The following is a 21,156-nucleotide window of genomic DNA, read 5'->3' as shown; positions in this document are numbered from 1 at the left end:
GGTGTTTTTTTTCTCGACTCGTCGTATCAGTGTTACTAACGTTTTCTTAATATTTGTAACCAGAAAAGTAAATAAATGTAAAAAATGAACCCGTGAAACCGTGAAATGGCCAGTTTTGAGAACGGAACGGGGGACGACTTGAAGTGGCGGCTGGCGGAGGTGAGGGAGTGCTTGGCGCGCGCCAAGAAGCTCAACGACTGGCTCGTCGCGTTCAGGGTCGACAGGGTGTCGCTCGAGGGGGTTTCCCTGCACTTGAGCGAAGTGGAAGGGGTGGGGGAGGGCTTGGACGGGGTGGAGCGCGTTGCCATGGCGGCGTTGCGGAGGACGGAGGAGGTGGTCGACGGGGGAGAGCTGAAGTTTTACGGGGTCGAGGAAAATGTGGGTTTTTATCGTTTATTAAGTTAATTGAGAAAACTAATTCAAATTGGTTTTAATCAGTACAAGCTTAACTTCAAGCAAAGAAGCTAAACTAAAACATAACCAATATTTTGCATAAATTCATTCATAAATTTGTACAACTTACCCTCACAAAGTTCCAAACAACTATGTAAAAACTTGCTAAATTGCACCTACAAACTTGAACAAACAGGACGCCCGACCGGCGAGCAGCAAGGACGAGATCCTGCAGATAGTCACCACCCTCGCCGCCCAGCTGCGCGACTACGTGCATCACGCACACGACAAGTGCCGCCTCCTTAATAATTCCCTCCTGCACCTGCAGCGCATCCTGCGTGACGTCACAAAGGCGAGCGGGGAGCTGAACGGGATGATGGGCGACCTGGAGGCGGTGGTTGCCGAGTGGCCGCCCGTCAGCCAGCTCAAAGTCAGTGGAGCATGTCGAAAAGTGTGTGCAAAATAAGTCCGGTTGTAATTTAAAGGCAGTTCCCCTCATATTTGCTGAGTCAGCATTTTCTTATTTTTTATTTTATTTTTTTTTTATTTATACCCTTATCTCTAACCCACCTTACCCAAACATATTAAAAATTAATCAAAAAACAAAAATTTATTAATTAAAAATTATGATTTTTTTGTTTTGCTGACTCCGCGAATATTAGGGGATTTACCTTTAAATTACAACAAATATAAGAGTTGTTCTACGAGTAGCTGCTTGATGTTTGAAGTTCTTAGTTGTTTAAAAAAGAATGTACGAAAAGTTTCTGTATTTTAACAGAAACAAAAGCTACTTGGAATGACGTTTCATCAAAATTAAAACATAAAAATAAGTAGTTGCATTGCACAAATGTTGATTGTACATCGAATCAAATTAATTTAAAAGAGCATGAGTCATTATTTTTGTCATGACAAAACGTCAACAATTATAAATAATTCCACTAAGTTTGTAATAAAAAGTTTTCTTAAAAGATTTATGTGCTTTAATTAATTTATCTATCACAAACAGACCTGTGTTTGGATTATTATAAATTGTAGTTTACTTTTGTTTAAGAGGTTTACGAACTCTTAAAAGTCTTTTGTTATTACTTGCAAACTTTAAAAATGTATTAAGAAAACTACAAAAGTAAGCTTTCAACATGCGCTTTATTCGCCTATGTCTTCTTTAATTGGATCATAAAAAGCATGCTGACTGATTGGTTAATGGCAATAACAAAGCACCTTCTTTTCAAATTTTTGTTTTTATGTATAGTTTTTATGGAAATGTTTTATTCAGAAATTAATTATTTTCTGTACACTTAATGTTTATTAACGCAGTTGTTTAAGTTGTATGTAGGTAAAGCATACACTTCTTATCATGTTTTGGCTACGTTTCGAACATTATTAATTTCGCCATCCGCTATACTTGTTGTATATAAAGTTGTAGAAATATGACTATTAAGAATAAAAAGCACGGTAATAAAGTTTATTTTACTATGATATTATAAATAGATACTTTTAAAGCCAACTAAATGGAAACCAACACGATATTAATTTTTATTTAATTGAGATGGTTAGTCGATAAAAAACAACTTGAAATATTAAAAGGGCCACAATTTAGACACTTAAGAGCTAGTAGAACATAACAGTACGCAATAAGTAAATGACAAAACTGCATTCAGAGTTTAATTTAGCATTAGTAATTTTAAAAGTTTAAAAACTAATTGTGAAACTCTGAAGATCAACAACCAATAACTGCATAAAAATATTTATGATAAAAAAGATATATTGTATGTGTGTTATAAAAAAAACTTTTTGTCTCGAAAAGCTAAAAGATAGCTAATCTACGCTGCACCACTAAAACTATACGATTGTTAGTCCAGTATAAATAAAATTTCACAGCTTCGGAACTTAATTACAGCCCTAAATTCGCAAAACAAGGCAACCAAATTTTCCTTAAACTTAAAACTTCCAAACCATTAATATATCGCTGGTAACCATTCGTCAAATGTGTTTGACTTTCCTACTTGCAAAGAAGTGTGTTAGCTTAATTTTTTTGCCAGGTCATGTCTTTTTATTATACCCTGCATTGTTTTTTCGCTTGGGAGACATAGTCTGATGTTGCCATTTATATTGAGGACAAAGTTTAAAATTCCACTTAAGATCATACATTGACAAACTGTAGCCCACGTTTAAAACTTAACTTCATTTAATTCAGTTCAGTGTTGTCTTCAAAAAATTGATCTTAGAATTTTATCTTTTTAAAATATAAATTTTCCACAAAATACTTTTTTACAGTACTCTAGCTTAAAGTATGTTTTTGTGCAGTTTCGGATCCTTAATTTTTAAGCTGCCGACCCCTTTTTAAGATTTATGTAATTAAATTGTTTTAATGGACTATATGTGTCATTATCTCTTTTGTTATAAAAACACTAATTGCAAAGTGTAAACAATACTGTAAACATTACAGGCAAAAACTTTAAAACCTGTTTTGAAAAATTTATCTTTTAAAGTTAGTATTGAAACAAAGCTTGAAAACACGACGTAACTTAATCAGATCCTATATTTCACTTAAAAAACAAAACAACATACTGATACTTAATTATTTTTATTTAGAATCATAATGCTTTTATTTTATTAAAGATTATATATCAGACCAAAACTAATTGTAGTTTGATATTTAAAAATGTTATTTCTTAAGAAATACTTTTAAAATAGTCAGTGTTTAAAACTTAAAAAATGGCAGTAGTAAAATAAAATTAATTTATTAATGCTAATAAGATAATGTGATATGTGTTTTATATATGTCCATTAGAAAAGAAAGTTGTTGTACAAAGGTATTTTTAAAGGTACAAGTTTATTTTTAAGCTGTAATTAATTATTTTAGGTAAAGCAAGGTTTAATTTTAGAAAAAATAATCATGAAAAAATTTGAAGCAAATTCGCGGAAGTAGTTGAGCTTGAACAGCCTTCTCACGTTTTGGCTTCAACTTTTACGGTTATGCGAAATACTGATAGATATTAAAAGTATAGTGATTTAACAATTCGGTTGTAATAAAATTGTTACTTCGCAGTTTTAAATAAATGCGGGCAGTAGGTAAAATATGTATTAAGAAATTGTTTGAAAATAGTGACATGACTCCCTTTGTTTTTAAAAGAATGCTATCAAGCATTTGAATGATATTTTCAACTCAAAAAAAAAGATGATCGTTTGATAAAAGTTTACTACAGCATGTTGAAGAACAAAATATATTGTAAACAAAACAATTTAACACAAATAGTGTTACTTAAAATAAACAAGTATAATTAATTTTTTTTCATCTCGTTTAAATATATAAAACCTTACAAACAATTTTAACCAACTAAACTTTTAATACTAAACTAGTCTTACTTTTTTTATAACTCAAAATTTCATTTTGAAGCAAAGTATAAAATTAAAATAAATTTTATTATTATTATCTTTTTTTATTACTAGGTTATTTAAACAGATAAAAGTGTATTGTAATGAAAAAAAATCTAATTTTAGAGATTAAACTGTAACTTGTTTTGTTGAAATTAATTCAAAATGTTTCTTTTTATTTTATGTCGGTCAAAATAGACAAAATTTGAGCATGTGATTTTTTATTGTAATAAATAGTGCATGTCATAAAAACGTTGATGATCAATAATATCTGTTATTGAGAACTAACCAATACTTATTTCGGCCATCATCAACAAAGTTGTGATGTTCGCGCCATTAACAACAAATAATTAACAACAAATAAACTTCAACTTTCAACAACAAATAATGAGCTTCACCACTCGACCAACAACAACCGAGACAACCTACGACCGGTTTCGTCCTAGTAAGGACTCATTGGGTAGGTATAGTCGCGTGAAATGCAAGTCGTCCCTAACTAGGACGAAACCGGTCGTAGGTTGTCTCGGATGCTGTTGGTCGTGTGGTGAGGTTCATTATTTGATATTCAAAACTAGAGAATCACTGTTGCGTAAAATATTTGAGAACGAAGGCCAGATAAAATCACTAAACATTGTAGGTGGATGAAGCTCATAATTGAGAAGTACAAAGAATTACTGTAATTTTGACCACTTTTTTAAACAAAAATATTTTTTTGATATATTGCAGTTTAAGTAGACAAATTGTGAGCATTCAAAATGTTTTATTTTTGCTAAAAAATAATATATGTTGTAAACATACAAATAAAAATTCAAATAATCACGTTGCAGGTGGGCGAGGTGCACGACCACATATCGGTGATGGAGCGGGTGAGGTGCCGGCTGGTCGAACCCGCGCACAGCAGGGCGGTCCTGCTGAAGAAGGAGCTGGCTCAGCTGAGCGCGGCCAAGCTGCAGATGGCGAAGCAAGACGAGGTGGACGACTGCGTTGCAACGTGGAAGCGGCTTCAGGTTTCAAAATGAATTTGATGTGATTGCTGTGTTTGATCAAGTTATCCTCTAGAATTGAAAGTTTTTGTAATAAAGTCATGTTGAAAATTTTGATTAAATAAACGTAACATTTTTTTGTTTTAATTATTATACCCAATTAAGTATAAATAAGGTAATATTGTTTTTTTTAACAAAAATTTCTTTTTAGAATTTTTGGAACGAAAGAAGCATGGAGCTGGCCGAAATGACGCAGAGACTTTCGGACGACCCCTCGTTCGTCATGGCAACGTCGGTGCGTCACCCGTGGAAACGAGCGGTTCTCCCTGACAACGGGATCCCCTACTACGCCAACGACGACACCCTGACCACGAGTTGGGACCATCCGATGCTGGCACAAGCGTTGGCGGGAATGAAGGACCTGGAAGACATCAGGTTTGAATTTATTATATCATTGGTTGAGTATTTTAATGTTTTTTTACGAAAACAATTTTTGAAAATTGTAGTTTCCATAAAGGCAATACAGTATTGATAGGCTTAACCAAGAAAAAAAAAGCATTTCGTGTGAGATTATATGGAATTTTCCATAATAGTTAGATAAAAAGTAAAAGCATGTTAAGTTGCCTAGACTAATTGTTCAAAATGTTCACCTCCGCAGGTTTCCAGCTTACAGAACGGCGATGAAGGTGACCAGGCTTCGCGACGCTCTGGGATTGAACGAGGTCACGCTGAGCCAGCTGAAGACGTGCCTCGGTTCTTGCAACGTCGTCGACCTCAACAAGAACTTGGACGTCGACCAAACCGCTAGGATCATCTTGAAACTGTACCAGGTATTTGGAAATGATCAAGTTTGTATAAAAACTCAAACCTTTTTGTTTTAAGCAACATATCAATGTTTGTTACAAAAAAAACTTTATTAAGCGTCAGGACTAAATAAATAAATTTTCTCTAAAGTTTTTTAGTTTATATAAATTATAAAAACACATTGACCAGATTGGACAAATAGATTTATATTTTACCATAAAAACTGAACATTCAGATAATGGGAGATAATATTTAGATAAACTTTTTTTACATAATTGTATATTGGTTAAATGGGTGATACTTGAAATATTCTTTAAGTTTGATTGTTGTCTTGAATATTTTTTGTTTTTTCAACACATTCATAACTTTAAACTTAATGTTCAGGTAATGGGAGACACTTTATTGATTTCATAGCTCCGTTGAAGTGTGTTAACGGGTTAACACACAGAAACATGTGTTAGTGTAATAAAGAAAGGATACTGTAAAATTTGTTATTATTATATATTCCAAGCAATTAAATTTATAATTTGCATAGTTTTTGTTTATTTTGATAATGCAATAAATAACTTAAATGTTCAGATAATGGGAGACAGCGACGCGGCGGTCCACGCCGACCTGACTCTCAACTGGCTGCTCAACTTGCACGACGCGGAGAGGCGGGGAGAAGTTTCAACTTTCGGTTTCATCAGCGCCGTCGCCTGCATGTGCTCCGATCCCGTTGAAGACGTTTACAGGTTGATTGAAAACATAGTCGGAATTTATAAAAAAACTTGCTTTCTCAATGTGATAATTGGTTTTTTGCTTTAAAAATAATAACAAACTATAAAGTATCCTTCTTGTAAACACTGACATATGTTTCTGTGTGTTAAACGAGTCAACACACTTCAACTGAGCTCGGTAAAAAAGTAAATGCTGTAAGGAAAGATTAGAAGCTCAAGTAGGTGTATACATGTGTCCATTAAAAATAATTGCTACGGGTTTTTATAGGTTGATTATAATATAAACCACTTACATGAAAATGAAGAAAACTCGTTTAACACACAGAAACATATGTCAGTGTAATAAAAAAAGGGTACTGTATAATTTGTTATTATTATATATTCCAGTGAACTTGTTTCGCTAGGATCTTTTGTTAACAAACGCTTAAGTTTATATTTTGAATAGTTTTTGTTAAAATACTTTTTTTTTATAGATAATAAAACAAACAAAAACATGTTAGTTTTGTTGAATTAAAATGTCAAAAAACCATTGCATCCAAACATAACAACATTTTATACCAATACAAAACAAACAAAGTAGTTGCCCTCAAAGCTAAACCGAAACACATTTAATTATTGATACTTTCAGGTAATGTTGAACATTAATATTCCGAACAGGTTCTTGTACTGCAGAACCGCCGAATCACCGTCAATCAGCAGCGCGCAAATCAACGCATTCCTCGCCTCCATAATGAAGGTTCCCTCCCAGGTGAACGAGTCGAAGGCGTTCGGAGGCACGCAACCACCCACCATGCAGGGGATGGAAGCTTCGGGTTTCATCGACTGGCTGCTGAGCGAACCTATGTGCGTATCGTGGCTTCCCGTCATGAAGAGGTTATTTGGTTGTTTCATTTTGTTTAATAATAAAACTGATAAACATAATTTAGTTTTAAACTTTTCCTAAAATAGTTTCACTACTTTACTGTAATCGTTTTATTTTTCAACGTTTTATAAAACTAATTCAAAATCTCTCTTACTTGAAGAAAGTAATCATGCAAATGTTTTCGTATATGGCTTCTTGTTATGAAGAGATTGGTGAACAAATAATGCAGTTGCTTCGTTTTGTTTAACTTGTACTTAAATACTTTAATTATTAAGTTATAGTTGATTTTTTTTTTGCCTTGTTTTTTTACCAACGTTGTTTAAAACTACCTTGTACTTTAAGAAAGTAATCATGCAAATATTTTTTATAAGTTTGATACAAGATGTTAAGAAAAAGAAAGTGTTTTGTCAACCGTAAATTAGTTTATATATAAATAGTAGTTTAGTAATACAACTTCTGTATATAAATAATTATGTGCACTAAAGCAGTGCTTCTGAAATGGGGTTCCGCGGAACCCTAGGGTTCCGCGACGCCTCTCAGGGGTTCCGCGAAGCCTTTCGAAACTTAAAAAAGAAATTTGAAAGAAAAAAAAAACTTTAAAACTTCAAAAAAATAGAACACATAAAATGGAAAACATATATAGTTATAGCATTCATTGATCTGCTTAGTGTGTATCTAGTGGTAGAAATATTAAGAGATATTCATTATTAATAGGTGTCCTCGTTGCGCAAATTTTTGTAAATTTTTTGAATTTATATTTTTAGTGAAGTCATTAAAATACTGGTATTATTACTAAAGCAAACAATGTAGGAGCGATCAAAACAAATTCTAAATGTTTACACAATAAAACTAAATAAAAGATCTTTATCATAAACTTATTTTGGTATTTTATATTGTTTCAATTGCTGTAAAAATGTTTAAAAAGATGTCTATTAGCTTGATTTAAAATTTAATATGTATAAAAGCTTATTTTTTACTTAAAAAATGCTACTATAATGAAATGAAATGTGTCGAAAATTATTTCGTTAGCAAGGGTTTAGAGTGGAATAAATGTGTCGGCATTTGTACTACTGACGGTGCAGCGTCTATGACTGGGTCCAAAAATAGTGTAGTGAGGAAAATAAAGGATAAAGCACTTGAAGCTAAATGGATACATTGTTTTTTACTTAGAGAAAATTTGGCAACAAAACATCTTCCTTCTTGATTACAAGAATTTCTCTCAGCGTCGATTAAAACTGTTAATTTTATAAAGAAAAGTGACACAAAGGCCAGGTGTTTCAATAACATAAGTTCGCTGGCTGTCGAAGGGGCGGACACTGGTTTGTCTCGTTGAATTAAAAAAGCAGGTGTTCACCCAGTAAGCAATGATTAGCAAAGGTTAGCAATGGTAATTTTGCGATGTTTCACCGGTTTGATGAGGCCCATGAAAAATGCATAGAATTCAACTTCTCTGACGAAATATACAACCATCTTGATCTTTTGTCTATAAAGTTTCAACATTATTTTCCTGAAGATGTTCGCATCGGAAATTTATGGATTTTGAATCTTTTTATGTGTGATTTTGCTTCAGAAGAAGTGAATCTTCCTACAGATACAAAAAACGAATTCCTGCAACTATCTGAAGATAGCAATTTAAAATTGAGTTTCAAAGGGAAGGAGTTTTTAGATTTTTGGATATGTGCAATTTCAGAGTACCCCGTCTTAGCAAAGCGTGTAGTAAAATTTATTTTACCATTCACCACCACTTATCTTTGCGAGTCCGTCTTTTCGCATGTAACAAACATTAAAACAAAGCAAAGGAACTGAATGCTGACTCCAACCTTATCTGCCTGTTTCCGTCTCAGTCTATCCAAAATCCAGCCACACATTGACATGCTTGTTGCTAAGAGACAAGTTAAAGCTTCGCACTAAATGTTTTTTATTTATTTTTTGTTAGGCATATTACCCGTTTATTACAGTAATCTGTGAATTCGATTAGGTTCATGTTCATTTCGTTATTGTTTGTAGCTCTCATTTTGTTTTTATTATGCAAGGAAAGATTTGTATGACGTTGCGATTAATCATGTTTGTTTTCGTTTATTTATTATAGAATCATAAAATACCTATTGCCTCAGGCGCACTTTGAGTTTGACTCGAATTAATACTATTACAATTGGTATGATTTCTAATAATGTAATGCTGAAAAATTAGTTTTTCACTGAAATTCTTTTGTTTTTTGCAGGAAATATTATATTAAACATTTTATGTAAAATTAAATTAGGGGTTCCGCGGAAAAGTTGAACTTTGGAAAAGGGTTCCGCCACTAGAAAAAGGTTCAGAAGCACTGCACTAAAGGATATAATAAAGTTTATAAAAGTTGAATTATAAAATTATGAAGAAAAGCTTAACCGCGAATATCTAACCATTCGTGCTACACGTCATAAAACTATTTTTAGCAGAAATTAACTTTTTCACAACACTGCCATTTGTTCATAAGCTTTCACGAGATTTTTGAATAGCATCTTAGCGCTTTGATGTACTTAAACTTATTTAGAAAGCCGAAGCTGGTTTAATTAAACGCTTGTTTATTTAAAGTTTAGAACTTGATAAATTTCTTTAAAAATTTATTCCTCACGTGTGGAATTGGAAAAATTCTAATTCAAATGTTACCTGAGGCGATATTTAGTTTGTTTTAGTAAACACCAAAGTGACAATTGATTAGTGTTCAATTATGACGTAACACACATCACTGGTTTGTGAATAAAGTTTGAAATTGTCTGAATTTTCACAGAAAGCATAAATCGTTATTGTATAGAAAGTATTTGATAATTATCTTTAATAAAAGTACAGAACACGCTAGTACAATTATTGTTTGTGTAATGTTTTTCATCCTAATTTTCAACATTAAGATTAAAAAAAACATGAAATAGTACTTACTTGGATGCATTTAATTGCTTATTTAATAAAAAGCATTTTAAAATAGGATTTTTTTACAAGCTTCTATATCTAATATACTTGGGTGTAGTTCTACTTTTTGTTGTTTAAAAGCAAAAAAAACAACTAAAATATTTTGTTATATGTTCCATACTTAAACTGCTGTAAAACTAATTATTTTCTTGAAAAATAGTTAATAAATTTTTACTGACAAATAGCTGACAAATTTAAAATAATAACTATAACTCTAAAAGCAATCAAACCGTCACTAGTTTACTCCTTGTATTATGTACTAGTAAATTAATTGTTATTAAATTAATTACTATTATTTCTAATTTAATATTTTAACCAACCCTTTTTTGTATAGAGTATACAGTTTGCATATTGGTCAGGATAAGTTTTAAGTAATAATGTATTTTATCAGAGAGTTCTTTGCTGCCTTTAAAGTCTAGTACTAGTATGATATAAAGTCAAAATGAAGTTGCATTTCAATAAGAATATAGCATTTTCTTTCAATTAAAAATTAAACGTATAATTAGATTGGACGGAGCCAGGTCAGTAACACACAACAACTTCAGGTGTGTCGTTTGCAGAAGTCAGATTTCAGGTCTTTTGTACAGGTGTCTGAAAAAATTCAACTGCAATTTCTGCCAAAAATGTTTTCTTTCACGAAAAGTTGCTTCTTCTTACAAGTAGGCTTTTCATGTAAACGTTATTGTTTAAAAAAGCTTCTTAAAATAAAGTTTATATAGGTTTCATGCATTCTTTCAAGAATTTTTTATGCAATTTTCTTGTGGAATATTTTTATTTTAAAGCAACATAAAAGTTTGGCTTTCGGTTAACGGTAACATAAACACAAAGGAAGTTTTGACGTATAAAAGTTGGAGTATAGTGTTACAACTGATAGCTTTGTTACTTCGTTTTAAAAATATTGATAAAAAAAAGTATTTTTATTTACTAATATTTTAAGTGATTAAGACTCTTGTTCAACTTTACATAAGCAACATTCACTACGTTTTTATACATACACTTCAATAAATGATTGTAAATAAATAAAAAAACATCTCAGGTTTTCCTACCCGATAGTGGAGTATTGCGAGCAGTCTTCTTCGGCGAAAAATTTGAAAGACATGACCAAGGTGATAAGGAACAAGCTCACCGGCAAACTCAAGAGAAAGCAGAGTCATTATGACGTCACAGACGAAAGGAGCGCATCCACCGCCGTCACCGACGACAGCCCCAAAGCACAACAAAATGTTGGGAAACTGTTTTTAATTTTTATAGATGTTTGCATACAGTTAAAAACCTAAATACTGCTGCTAAAAATTTATGCTTGTTGTTAAACGATTGCTAAGATTTTTTTATTTAAATAAATAGTTTTCTTTGCATTTAAAACATAATAAAATAAATAACCGAAGTTAATTCTATACAGTCAAACCACCCGGATGTTCATGATTTGATAATCGGCTGCGTCAACCAGCTTCCGGGAAGTTCCCCAATTCAAAACCTCCATAGCAACCGCCACTCGGCCATATTCGACATGCGCAGCAATCAGGTCGTCCTCCGCACCCCGCTCCCCCGTTTCCATGGCTACCACCCCACCACGCCCCCTCCCCACGCGACGTGCAACGGCGTTTCAGAAAACTACGACAACATCAACGGAGATGCTACAAAGCATTTAGGTGATTCCCCTAGCAAAGTCATGACGTCAGAGGAGGACGTGTGGGCGGTTTCCAACGGCAACGGACCCAGGTCGCTGACGAAAGTGGAGCGGGAAGCGACGAGCTCGTCGAAAAGCGACAGTTTCGCTTCAACGTCGGTTGAAGAAAAAGTTCCGAAAAAGCTGACAAAAATAACGAGCCCGCCAAAAAGTTCCCTGGAGAAAGTTTTCGCCTCGAAAGTTATGAATACCGAAGACGATGTTATAAAATTTTCGCAAAAAGCAAAAGATCTGGTGAAGGAGCTGTTCGATTTGGACGAAGTTCTTTCGACGGTGGAAGCTGCCGATTGGGAGAAAGTTGGGAAATCAGCCGGGCGTGACGGGAATTTGAAGAATTCGGAGCTGCTTTCTCCGTCGGATTACATAAACAAGTTGATTGCCGCTGGCATGAGTCTCAGGTTGATTTTTTGAATATAATTATAAAACAAGCAATTATGTATTTAGTCTTTATCAGCTGGCATAAGTCTCTGGTAAGTTGCTTGTATAAGTTATAAGGAAGCTAGTAAATCGTATATATACAAACTTAAACTGAATTTTATTTAAGCTAAAAATTATTCTAGTATTGCTTATATCTATCCAAACATTGCTACTCTAAAAACTTTGATTGAATTCCTTTTTATTTCGCAAAAAAAAGTATGTAATATGATAAATGTTAACTAGAATAGTCAAAAGATAATTACACAAAAATTTTTTAAACTTTTTTTTTTAATTTTTTAGGTGCTAAAGTTTAAGTATTCATTCAAACCTTACACGTTTGAACACTTTTTCGTGTGTTGCTATTAAAAACAAAAAACACACGTAAACTTAATGTACAAATATAAATAATCTTATTATATACATGTATACTTAATTTTAGAACATAAGAAAAACTAAACTTAAAATGAAGAAAAGTTGATAAGCGGATTTATAATATAATTAATAATACATATATAAATACTCCTGTATTAGTTCATTTATAAATTTAAAAATTTAGTTTATAGAGATCCTGTATATTGAATTAATTTTGTAGGCTTATTAACTTTACTAACTTTAAAATATGTAACAACAAGAAATTTATAGAGACTAGTTGTTAGCTATTAAACATTTTGAGAGCAAGTCATATTTTTATTTCATTATCATACATTTTAATAAAAGTGTCACAAACATAAAAGCTTCATAGCCATATTACAGTTTATTGTTAAGAGAGGGTTTGTGCAAACAATACAACGCATGAACAGTTAGCGACATGGAAAGTGTGCTGGAAGCTTATTACAATCACTTTGCGTTCAACTAGCAGTTGTCCAAACAAAGTTAATTGCTTGTCAAATATTTGAGTATTTTTCCCCCTGCATAGTAATGCATGAATGATGTGTGGTTTATTCTTTTTACATATACTTTCGTGTAATGGTGTGTGTGTGAAATTTTATAATGAGTGATTTTCAAATTTAAAGCGTGACTGTATCTGTCAAACTTTTTTATTTTAATTTGTAATAAAGTCATAAACAACGGGTTTATTTAATGATATATTTTTACTTGTGTCAAAAATTAAAATATTTTTTTTATATCACAATATTGGCACGATATTAATTCTAGTACCCATTTTGTTTGTTTAATGTATGATCAGTTGATGGTAAGGTCTTTAATTTGTGTATAAACTATTTTTTTATTCTTTGGTTGAAACAGTTGTTCTTACTATGTTTGTGGTTCTTCTGATAATTTTTGTAATATTTTATGTAATATTGTGTATCGGCTCTAAGCATGAACACATTTTACCAAGTTGATGTTAGTTGGTACTAATTTTTTAACGATAAGTTTCAAACTTTGTTTTGAATAAATAAAATCATGTGTCTAAAATATGTTTTAGTTTTTAAAACTATTGTGTGAACTTGATATGTAACCGCTAAAAGTTATTGAAAATACAAGGTTAGACAACAAATAAACAATTGCTGTTTACTTCTTACAGCTCAAATAAAAATTTAATTTATTTAATTTATAATAATTAATAAAAGCTTGTATTAAACAGATGCATAAAAAAATATGTAGTTTAAACGCAAAAATAAAGATTTGAGAAAGTATGACTTTAACGTATACTTATTAAATCAATTTTAAATAAATTGATTTTTGAATTTAGTTTTAATACTACGAATTACATTATATTTATTTACTAGATAAGTAAGGTTTAAATATAAAAAAAGTAAATTAAAAAAAAACATTGTTCTCTAAAAATAATTTTACCTATTTTACAAAACTAGTTCAAAGGATTTTAAAAACTATTTTATTGCTTAACAATACTTCATTTCTGTTAATGTAAAAAATTCATAAAATAATAGAAAAAGTATTTTATAAATAGTATGTTTTTATTTCAAATTGACCTAGTATGAGTAGAAAATTAAAAAAAAGTTTCGTAAAAAATAGGTTGATATTAACTAGAACTTTTTGTAAAACTTTATGTGTTGCTAACTTTTTGGTTATTACTTTGTTGTATATTTATAATGTCAAAAACGTTGTAAACAAATGAACTATTTTTTATCAATTTAATTATTTTGCAGTGACAAGAACACACCCTGCAACAAGATAACTTGAAAAAAACGTTAGTGCTGTTTTTGTACACATCAAAATATGTTGTTTTAGCTTTATACTGGGTAGCTAACCTGTTAAGAATTGTAATTTTTTGTTTAACAAACATCCTAAACTAAAATTCAGTATTAAATTGTAGAACTTTTCAGTTTGAAAAACTAATTAAGATCTTTTTCCATTTGCCCTGCAACAGAAGAGTACGCTCAAACTAAGCATAATGTGAGAATAAAACGCATTTGTGATATTTTACTTATAATGCATTAAAATATGCATTACTGAAGACATATGACGCTCATGGTTGCGTGCAGTTATGTGCAGTAATTCTACAAATTTCTCCACTAAAAGCCAGAACGTTCTAAAAACGTGAGATGAAATTTAACCATCATTTCGCACTGCAATTTTTTAGCATACAATGTTTTGTTTTGATAAAATTGCTCACATCTTTTTGAGCCTCGGCTTATTTATGTAACAAGAAATTAGTAAAGTAAAAAAAAAAAATCTTTTTTATGCTTAACGTGAAAACAATGTGGCTTGAAAAATTTATCTTTATGAGGATTGTTTTGCACAACAATGAAATTATTTACCTGTGCAGCTTAAACTTCTTAGTCATGACGACTTGTACAAAAATTTATGTACAATGTTTTATAATAATTTCATACATACTAGTTCATTTCACAAGCGTAATGTGGTTTGGCCGGTTTTAAAGTGGTTTCTTACATATTTTTACATAAAACATTACAATGCGTAATCACGAAATGATCATAAAAATTTAAATCACTTTGAACTGTTTTTCTAGACAAGTCTCAAAAATGAACAGTGAAATTCTTGTACAACTACTATTTATATTTTTCACTTGCAAGGCACAAATGGTTGTTTTTAGTATGAAGTTATCAGTAGAAAAACATCAAACTTTATCAACTTCCTTCGATAACTTTTAGGTCGTTAAATTTCCAGCTGCAAAATGTGACGTTTTGTTCTTTTAAAGTCTTGCAGACATTTTTATGTTTGCAATAAAATGTTTTGTTGTGGTAAGGCTAATTTTTACTGCTGAATTTTTTCAGTCATTGTAAAAAATAAAGTTTAATAGCTTTGCTGTTTTTTTATGGAAAAAGAGTAAAATTTGTGTTTTTTAACAAAATGCTAGAAATAAACAAAAGCCATAAAAAAAGTCTTATAATTTCTAAGTATGAATAAAAAAACTAAATGTGTTTGTAAAACTACTACTGACATATCTGATATCATCATTCTTTATAAATTTTGCACAAGTATTTTTTTTTCCTTAATCTTCCTTGCATCAAGTTTTCATACAGCAGTGATCGATCCGAATATTGAAGTATATAAACTTTTTATTGATTGAACAATATTTTTGCTTTCTAGCATAAAATTAACCTTGCATAGTTTTGGTTGTTTTGTACACATAGTTGGGTATGTTTTTACAACTTGCTTATATTCAAAAAAAGTACATAATGTTTTTTAGTTTTACAAAAATACTTCACACAATGCATATAGCATTAAAAACTTTACGTTGCATTTACCAAGTACAAAAAACCCATTCAAGCATTTTTTCTTAAAAACGCTGAAAGCATTGACGAAAACTTGAAATTAAATGTCAAAAGAACAAAAGGATTTTTTAAACTCTGTTCGTCCTTTGTTTTTACGCTCACGCAGTGGACACATTCTAGCGGCTGTGAGTTTTCAATGGCCTCTAAGTCAAATCAATGCGGATTAAGTTTACTTATTCATTGAAATGAGCCACTCGGTATAACTTGCACCGAGCCGAGAGTTTTAATCTTGTTACACGTCCGTTTTTTTTCGATTTACAAGAGTTTCATTTTTAAAGCAGTCTTTGGTTTCATACGTTGCATTGTAAAAATACTTTTTATGAAGAGGTTTTAGAGTAACGTAATTAGCGCGCATATTATCAATAATGCATGAAGTGTTTGTTATGGCCTACTTTTTATGATGACACTAATTATATTGAAAATACATATATATATATATATATAATATACATTAAATAATTAATAAAAAGGTCATTGTTTTGTTTCCTAGCAAGCTAAATTAAAAGCTTTAATAGGTCAAAAGTTGTTAAATTATTGGTAAAAGGTAAGATGTATTTTTACTTTTATGTAATTGGAATAAAACTTTTTTGAGGCATGATTTTTTTTTTCATATATGCAACTTTATTACTAACATATTCATTTAATAATCTACCCATTTTTGATATTTCTTAATTAAACTTAAAAATACATTTTAATGAAATACATTTAATTCAACTTTATAAATTTCCTTGAAGTTTTGTTTTTGTTTGACTTTAGATAAAAGTCTTATCTACGGCCAGAGCTGCATTTCAGCACAACTTGATAAATGAGTTGATAACAGATAATTTTCGCATACACACTAAAAACATTAAAGTTAACAAATAAAAGCCAAATAATTTTTTAACCACAGCTTAAATTAGTTCACAAAAATATAATATTGAATTTATTTTGAAAGATAAATTATTAAGATAAATTTATAGAAAAAATATTTATAGTATGTTGTATAATTAAACCACATCTTTATAATATAAAATTAGTTTTTAAAGTTTAGTTTCAATGATGTTTATAAAACTTTGATAAATGTGTAAACTAATCAAAGTATATTTCGGATTTATTTAATAAACAAAAAATTAATTTCAAAAAAGTATAAATTTATTTACTTATTGAGCAGTTTTGTTTCAAGAAAAAAAGTAAATAAAGCATACTTCTGATTGAAGTTTTTGCAAGCTTGAATAAGTAAGTGAGAAATAGCATTGGCGTTAGTAAGGAAGTGAAAATATCGGCTTATATGGAAGTTTTCATACACTCCCCATTTGCGCTCATATATAAATGTGCCATTGTGATATAACTTTGATAAGCATTGTTTTATAAACACAAGTGCATTTCAAATGAACACGCCACTTTATTTCATATATATGTGTTTTTATTTGAATGGTTTTGTTGAAGAAATTGAACAAACATTATGCTTTTTGTTTTATTACTAAATTTAAAAGAAAGACTAATGCTATATTTTGATTCTTTAAACAATTTGGATTAAGTTTTGATTTTTGTTTTATTTTGCAATTATTTAATTAAATTTGTATCAAAAAAGCAGTCAATAGCTAATTAAGTCCGCGCTTTGTTCGCTAATTTATTAGCTTGTTGTGTCATTGTTTAGCTAAACATTTTTTTAGAATGTTGTATTAGTTTTAATTCATTTAAATTTTTACTAATTAAATAACTAGCTAACGTTGAACTTAGTTGGTAAGCTGCCAATAGTAAAACACAATAGTGAGTAGTAAATTAGCTTTTTGTATTAGTTCTCTATTAAAGAGAAAGTTTAAAACTTAATTAATGAATGATATCATGAAACTTTTCAACCATTGAAAAGCTTTCTTATTCCTGAAAATCCTTTAAAAAACCGTTAAAGTTTACAGCATAACAAATATGAACTTTATTTCAAAGTTATATGTTTTATTTTGGTGTTTATACTCAAACTTTACAACTTTCATATTCTGTTAGCATGTAAAACAACATGTTTATGTTTTTTGTGTAATATTTTTATTGATCATGAGATTATACGGCCAAAATTGAAATTGCGCTCAATTTTCTTCAAAGTTCAAGTGGGAATTAATACAAGTAATTTTCATTGCAACAACGTACGACGCGTTGTCTAAACACAAGCGTTATTGGATTAGAATTATTTTTATTTTGTTAGTAAACAACATTTACAACTTTATTATCGTTTTTTGAATTAAAATATAAACTCAGTCAGATTAAATTTTTGCTGCTAAATGGAAATGACTATAAAAATAACTTGTTGTAATACTGATTATTTGCAGCAGTTTTTGTAAAAATCGTAAAGTGGTTCTGGATCGCCAAACCCTTTTAAATTTCAAGTGTGAGTAAATGTTTGCACGTAAAGTCAAAAGTTCAACAGAAGATTGCACTTGGCAAGTTTTGAGTCATTTAACTTTTGTTTGGCCTTTCAAAAGAACTTAATCTCTCTCATGATCGACCCTTGAATCCCTTTAATTTAAGTTTGTGATAATTTTAAAGGTCATAAAAATGTAAGAGTTATTTTTGTCTCTGTAGATATATGTTATAGTGTTGTTTTTACATACTTTCTTTAAAGGTTTATAAGTAAATTCTTAGTGTTATTTAGCATTAAAAAAAGTTTGCAAAAAGCTATGTTAAGTATACTTGAAGTTAAAATGTAATTGGGTTTGATGTTTCTTCTCTACTATTTTGGTATTTTGTTTTTTGTTTACATTTCAAACAATATTTTTGTTTATTTTATCACTAATAAAACTTCTTTTTTTAGCGGAACTTTTAATCTAGAAAAATAAAAGACAAAATACTTAAACATTGGTTTTCTGCAAAGGTATTGTGTTTTTTTACAAAATGTGTAATGTTTTGTAAGCTGTAAAATACTAAATATTTTTCTCTGTTGTGATTCGTTGCAAAATTTGTGGTTTTTCCCGAAAAAATCTTTCCCCTTCATTTCGGTTGAGTATTGATTTTCTTGAAACTAACAGATTATACGAAGCAACGGTTTTGTTTGCAAAACATCAATGCTCGTAAGCTTGGTCATACAGAAGTTTTATATCTAGGCTTTGCCGCTATATTTTACATGATATTAACTTTAATTACATGTTTGTAAAATCTGTTTTATAAACTGTCGTTTACAAAAATGGGTTTCGTAAATCATAACTATTTAAATAATTGTAAAACAAATTAATTAATAGATTATAATAGTCAAAATAGCTCTTACATAACTTTTGTAACACTTTTTTCAAATTTTCTATGAGTAGCTTAAATAATTAGTGAAAAAAACAGTAGAAAAAATCCAATATTATCTGCAGATTTTGCGGGAAATTCCGGAATTGATCTCAAGGCACAGTTCAGTTTGAAGAAAAACGATTTGTGGTTGGAAAATATATCTTTGTGGAAGGAATTTTTTTTGCTCCGCTTTTTTTGCTTGCTTAAAGTCGCTTTGACATTGGTTTTTAAAAGATAAAAGAATAAAATTTTCATTGAGTTTAAATTCCAACTACGCACATTGAACAAATTTTTTTTTTCTTGACAGCTAATTATCTGTACCAAAAAGTAATACTTGAGTATTACTTATTTTCCAGCAATATCGATTGATTAAGTCTAGTTTTTTTTTTCAGCATTTTCAGTCCTTTTAACAAATAATCAGCGCTTCAAGCATTTTCATATAGTTTTTTCAGATCACTTATTTAAATAACGGTGCTTTTTTTTTGATAAACTGTTTTGGTCGTGAAATTTCAAATTTAATTACTGTGCTATAATTTTCTGCTCATGTACGAATAATGATTTTGTTCCATTTTTTTATAACTGTTTGCTTAAAGAGCAGCTTTTGAAAGAGTTTGTCAAATATTGAGTGTGTACATGCTTATTTATGTACTAAAGTTGGTTGGCTAAAAAAAAAAAACTGTAACTGCAACATTCATTGCTTTTCAGTAAATTAAAATGAAACTTAAAAGATTACTATAGTATTTCAAGTCAAAAATTAAGCTGCGTCAAAGTTAACTTGGTTATTAATAACAAAGCTGTTTTATTTCTGAACAAAAATTTTTCTACTAACTTGTTACTTGATTTATAAGTATTGTATGCCTATAAAACAATACAAACTTATTTATTATTAGTTTTGTAAAGTATTTTTCGAGTGCAAAATATTAAATTAAATTTTTAGGGATAGCTATCAGTTTTATCTTCAAACGTACACATATATAACAATCTTTTATTTGATTTATTTTTAACATAAACTTACTTTTATTTAGCAATTATTAAGTTATCAGGTATGCATATATTTTAAAAGTATTAATCAGTAAATAACGTTCACTTTTCAACACCTGATATAAATTTGAATGCTTAGATTAGTTTAGTATTGCTCTTTTAGCTTGGGATGGGCAAGACTGCTAAGTTTAACAGCGAAAGTCTTTAAATGCCACGAAATTTAAAAAGTTCAGCTTAAAAATTTAAAATAAAAGTGGAAATGAATAAATCATTTGACGCGCACTGTTGTGTACTGGAAAATCACATCAAGGGCACATTAAAAAATTTTTGTTACCAAAAAAATAAATTTTACTTTAATTCTTTTCAGTGTAAAAGCTAAATCACAATCCAGGTATTCTTTATCCGTACGTTGCCAACCCCTATTCTAGGCCCTAGCATAGGGTCGGCAAACTGCGGCCCGCTGAGCAAAAATGTATTTCAAGTAAAAATTTACTCGTTAATTTAATTAGTATTCAATTTGATAAGTCTCTGTATAACACAGGGTTGCCACTTTACCTGGAATTTGACAATATAGGCAAAAAAATCTGGAATTGAGAAATTTTGAAAAAAACCTGGAACTTTTTAAGTTTTTGTTAACTTTCATAGAATAGATAAAATTTAAATACTTATAGTTTTTAAAAACTTATAAATCTGTAGTTTTAGCTAACTTTGTTGTTATGGAAATAATTGTCTTTTACTTAAAATCTGTTCTTAATAATATTTTTCAGAAGCTTGAAATTTAAAATAGATAACAACTTTTTATAATTAAAAAAATTCTGTGCTTTCTTTAAGATGTAATTTTTTTTTCGCAATAATTTGAACAAACAGTAAAATTTTACATAAAATAGTGGTAAAAAAGTAATTAAATACTTTTGATCAAAAATGAATTATTTAATTATGGCAAATTATGTAGATTAAATCAACAAAAATGCCAATAACAAACTAAGTTAACTAATCAACAAAAATAGCTTTAATTTGTTTACTTGGTAAATTGTTTTAAAATAAAGTT

The 21,156-nt window shown here is 30.0% G+C and overlaps 1 protein-coding gene across 3 annotated transcripts; it reads left to right on the top strand.

Moving 5' to 3' along the window:
* The first annotated feature begins 65 nt into the window (after positions 1–65).
* Positions 66–19,955, top strand: LOC145831452 (dystrophin-related protein 2-like). 3 transcript variants are annotated; one of them, XM_082938713.1, is made up of 12 exons: positions 66–378; positions 590–823; positions 4,596–4,775; positions 4,963–5,186; positions 5,410–5,581; positions 6,135–6,289; positions 6,932–7,147; positions 10,589–10,741; positions 11,119–11,305; positions 11,482–12,167; positions 14,298–14,338; positions 19,211–19,955. In XM_082938713.1, exons 1-11 carry the CDS (start codon positions 106–108, stop codon positions 14,329–14,331), a joined length of 2,514 nt encoding a protein of 837 aa, XP_082794839.1. In that variant the 5' UTR covers positions 66–105; the 3' UTR covers positions 14,332–14,338; positions 19,211–19,955. The 3 variants fall into 3 exon arrangements, with proteins under 3 accessions (XP_082794839.1, XP_082794841.1, XP_082794840.1); XM_082938715.1 differs by lacking the exon at positions 10,589–10,741; XM_082938714.1 differs by lacking the exon at positions 14,298–14,338.
* Positions 19,956–21,156: the final 1,201 nt, after the last annotated feature.

This window comes from Thalia democratica, chromosome 3, assembly GCF_965202585.1.
Source record: "Thalia democratica chromosome 3, ktThaDemo2.hap1.1, whole genome shotgun sequence".
NCBI lineage: Eukaryota > Metazoa > Chordata > Thaliacea > Salpida > Salpidae > Thalia > Thalia democratica.
This window is presented reverse-complemented; position numbering and strand designations above follow the sequence as displayed.

Bases quoted from the DNA above. Each gene is read 5' to 3' on its own strand.
- LOC145831452 (XM_082938713.1), top strand. From the start codon at position 106: ATGGCCAGTTTTGAGAACGGAACGGGGGACGACTTGAAGTGGCGGCTG. The intron at 5,187-5,409 runs GTTTGAATTTAT...TCACCTCCGCAG, and splicing joins AAGGACCTGGAAGACATCAG to GTTTCCAGCTTACAGAACGG. The intron at 6,290-6,931 runs GTTGATTGAAAA...TATTCCGAACAG, and splicing joins CCCGTTGAAGACGTTTACAG to GTTCTTGTACTGCAGAACCG.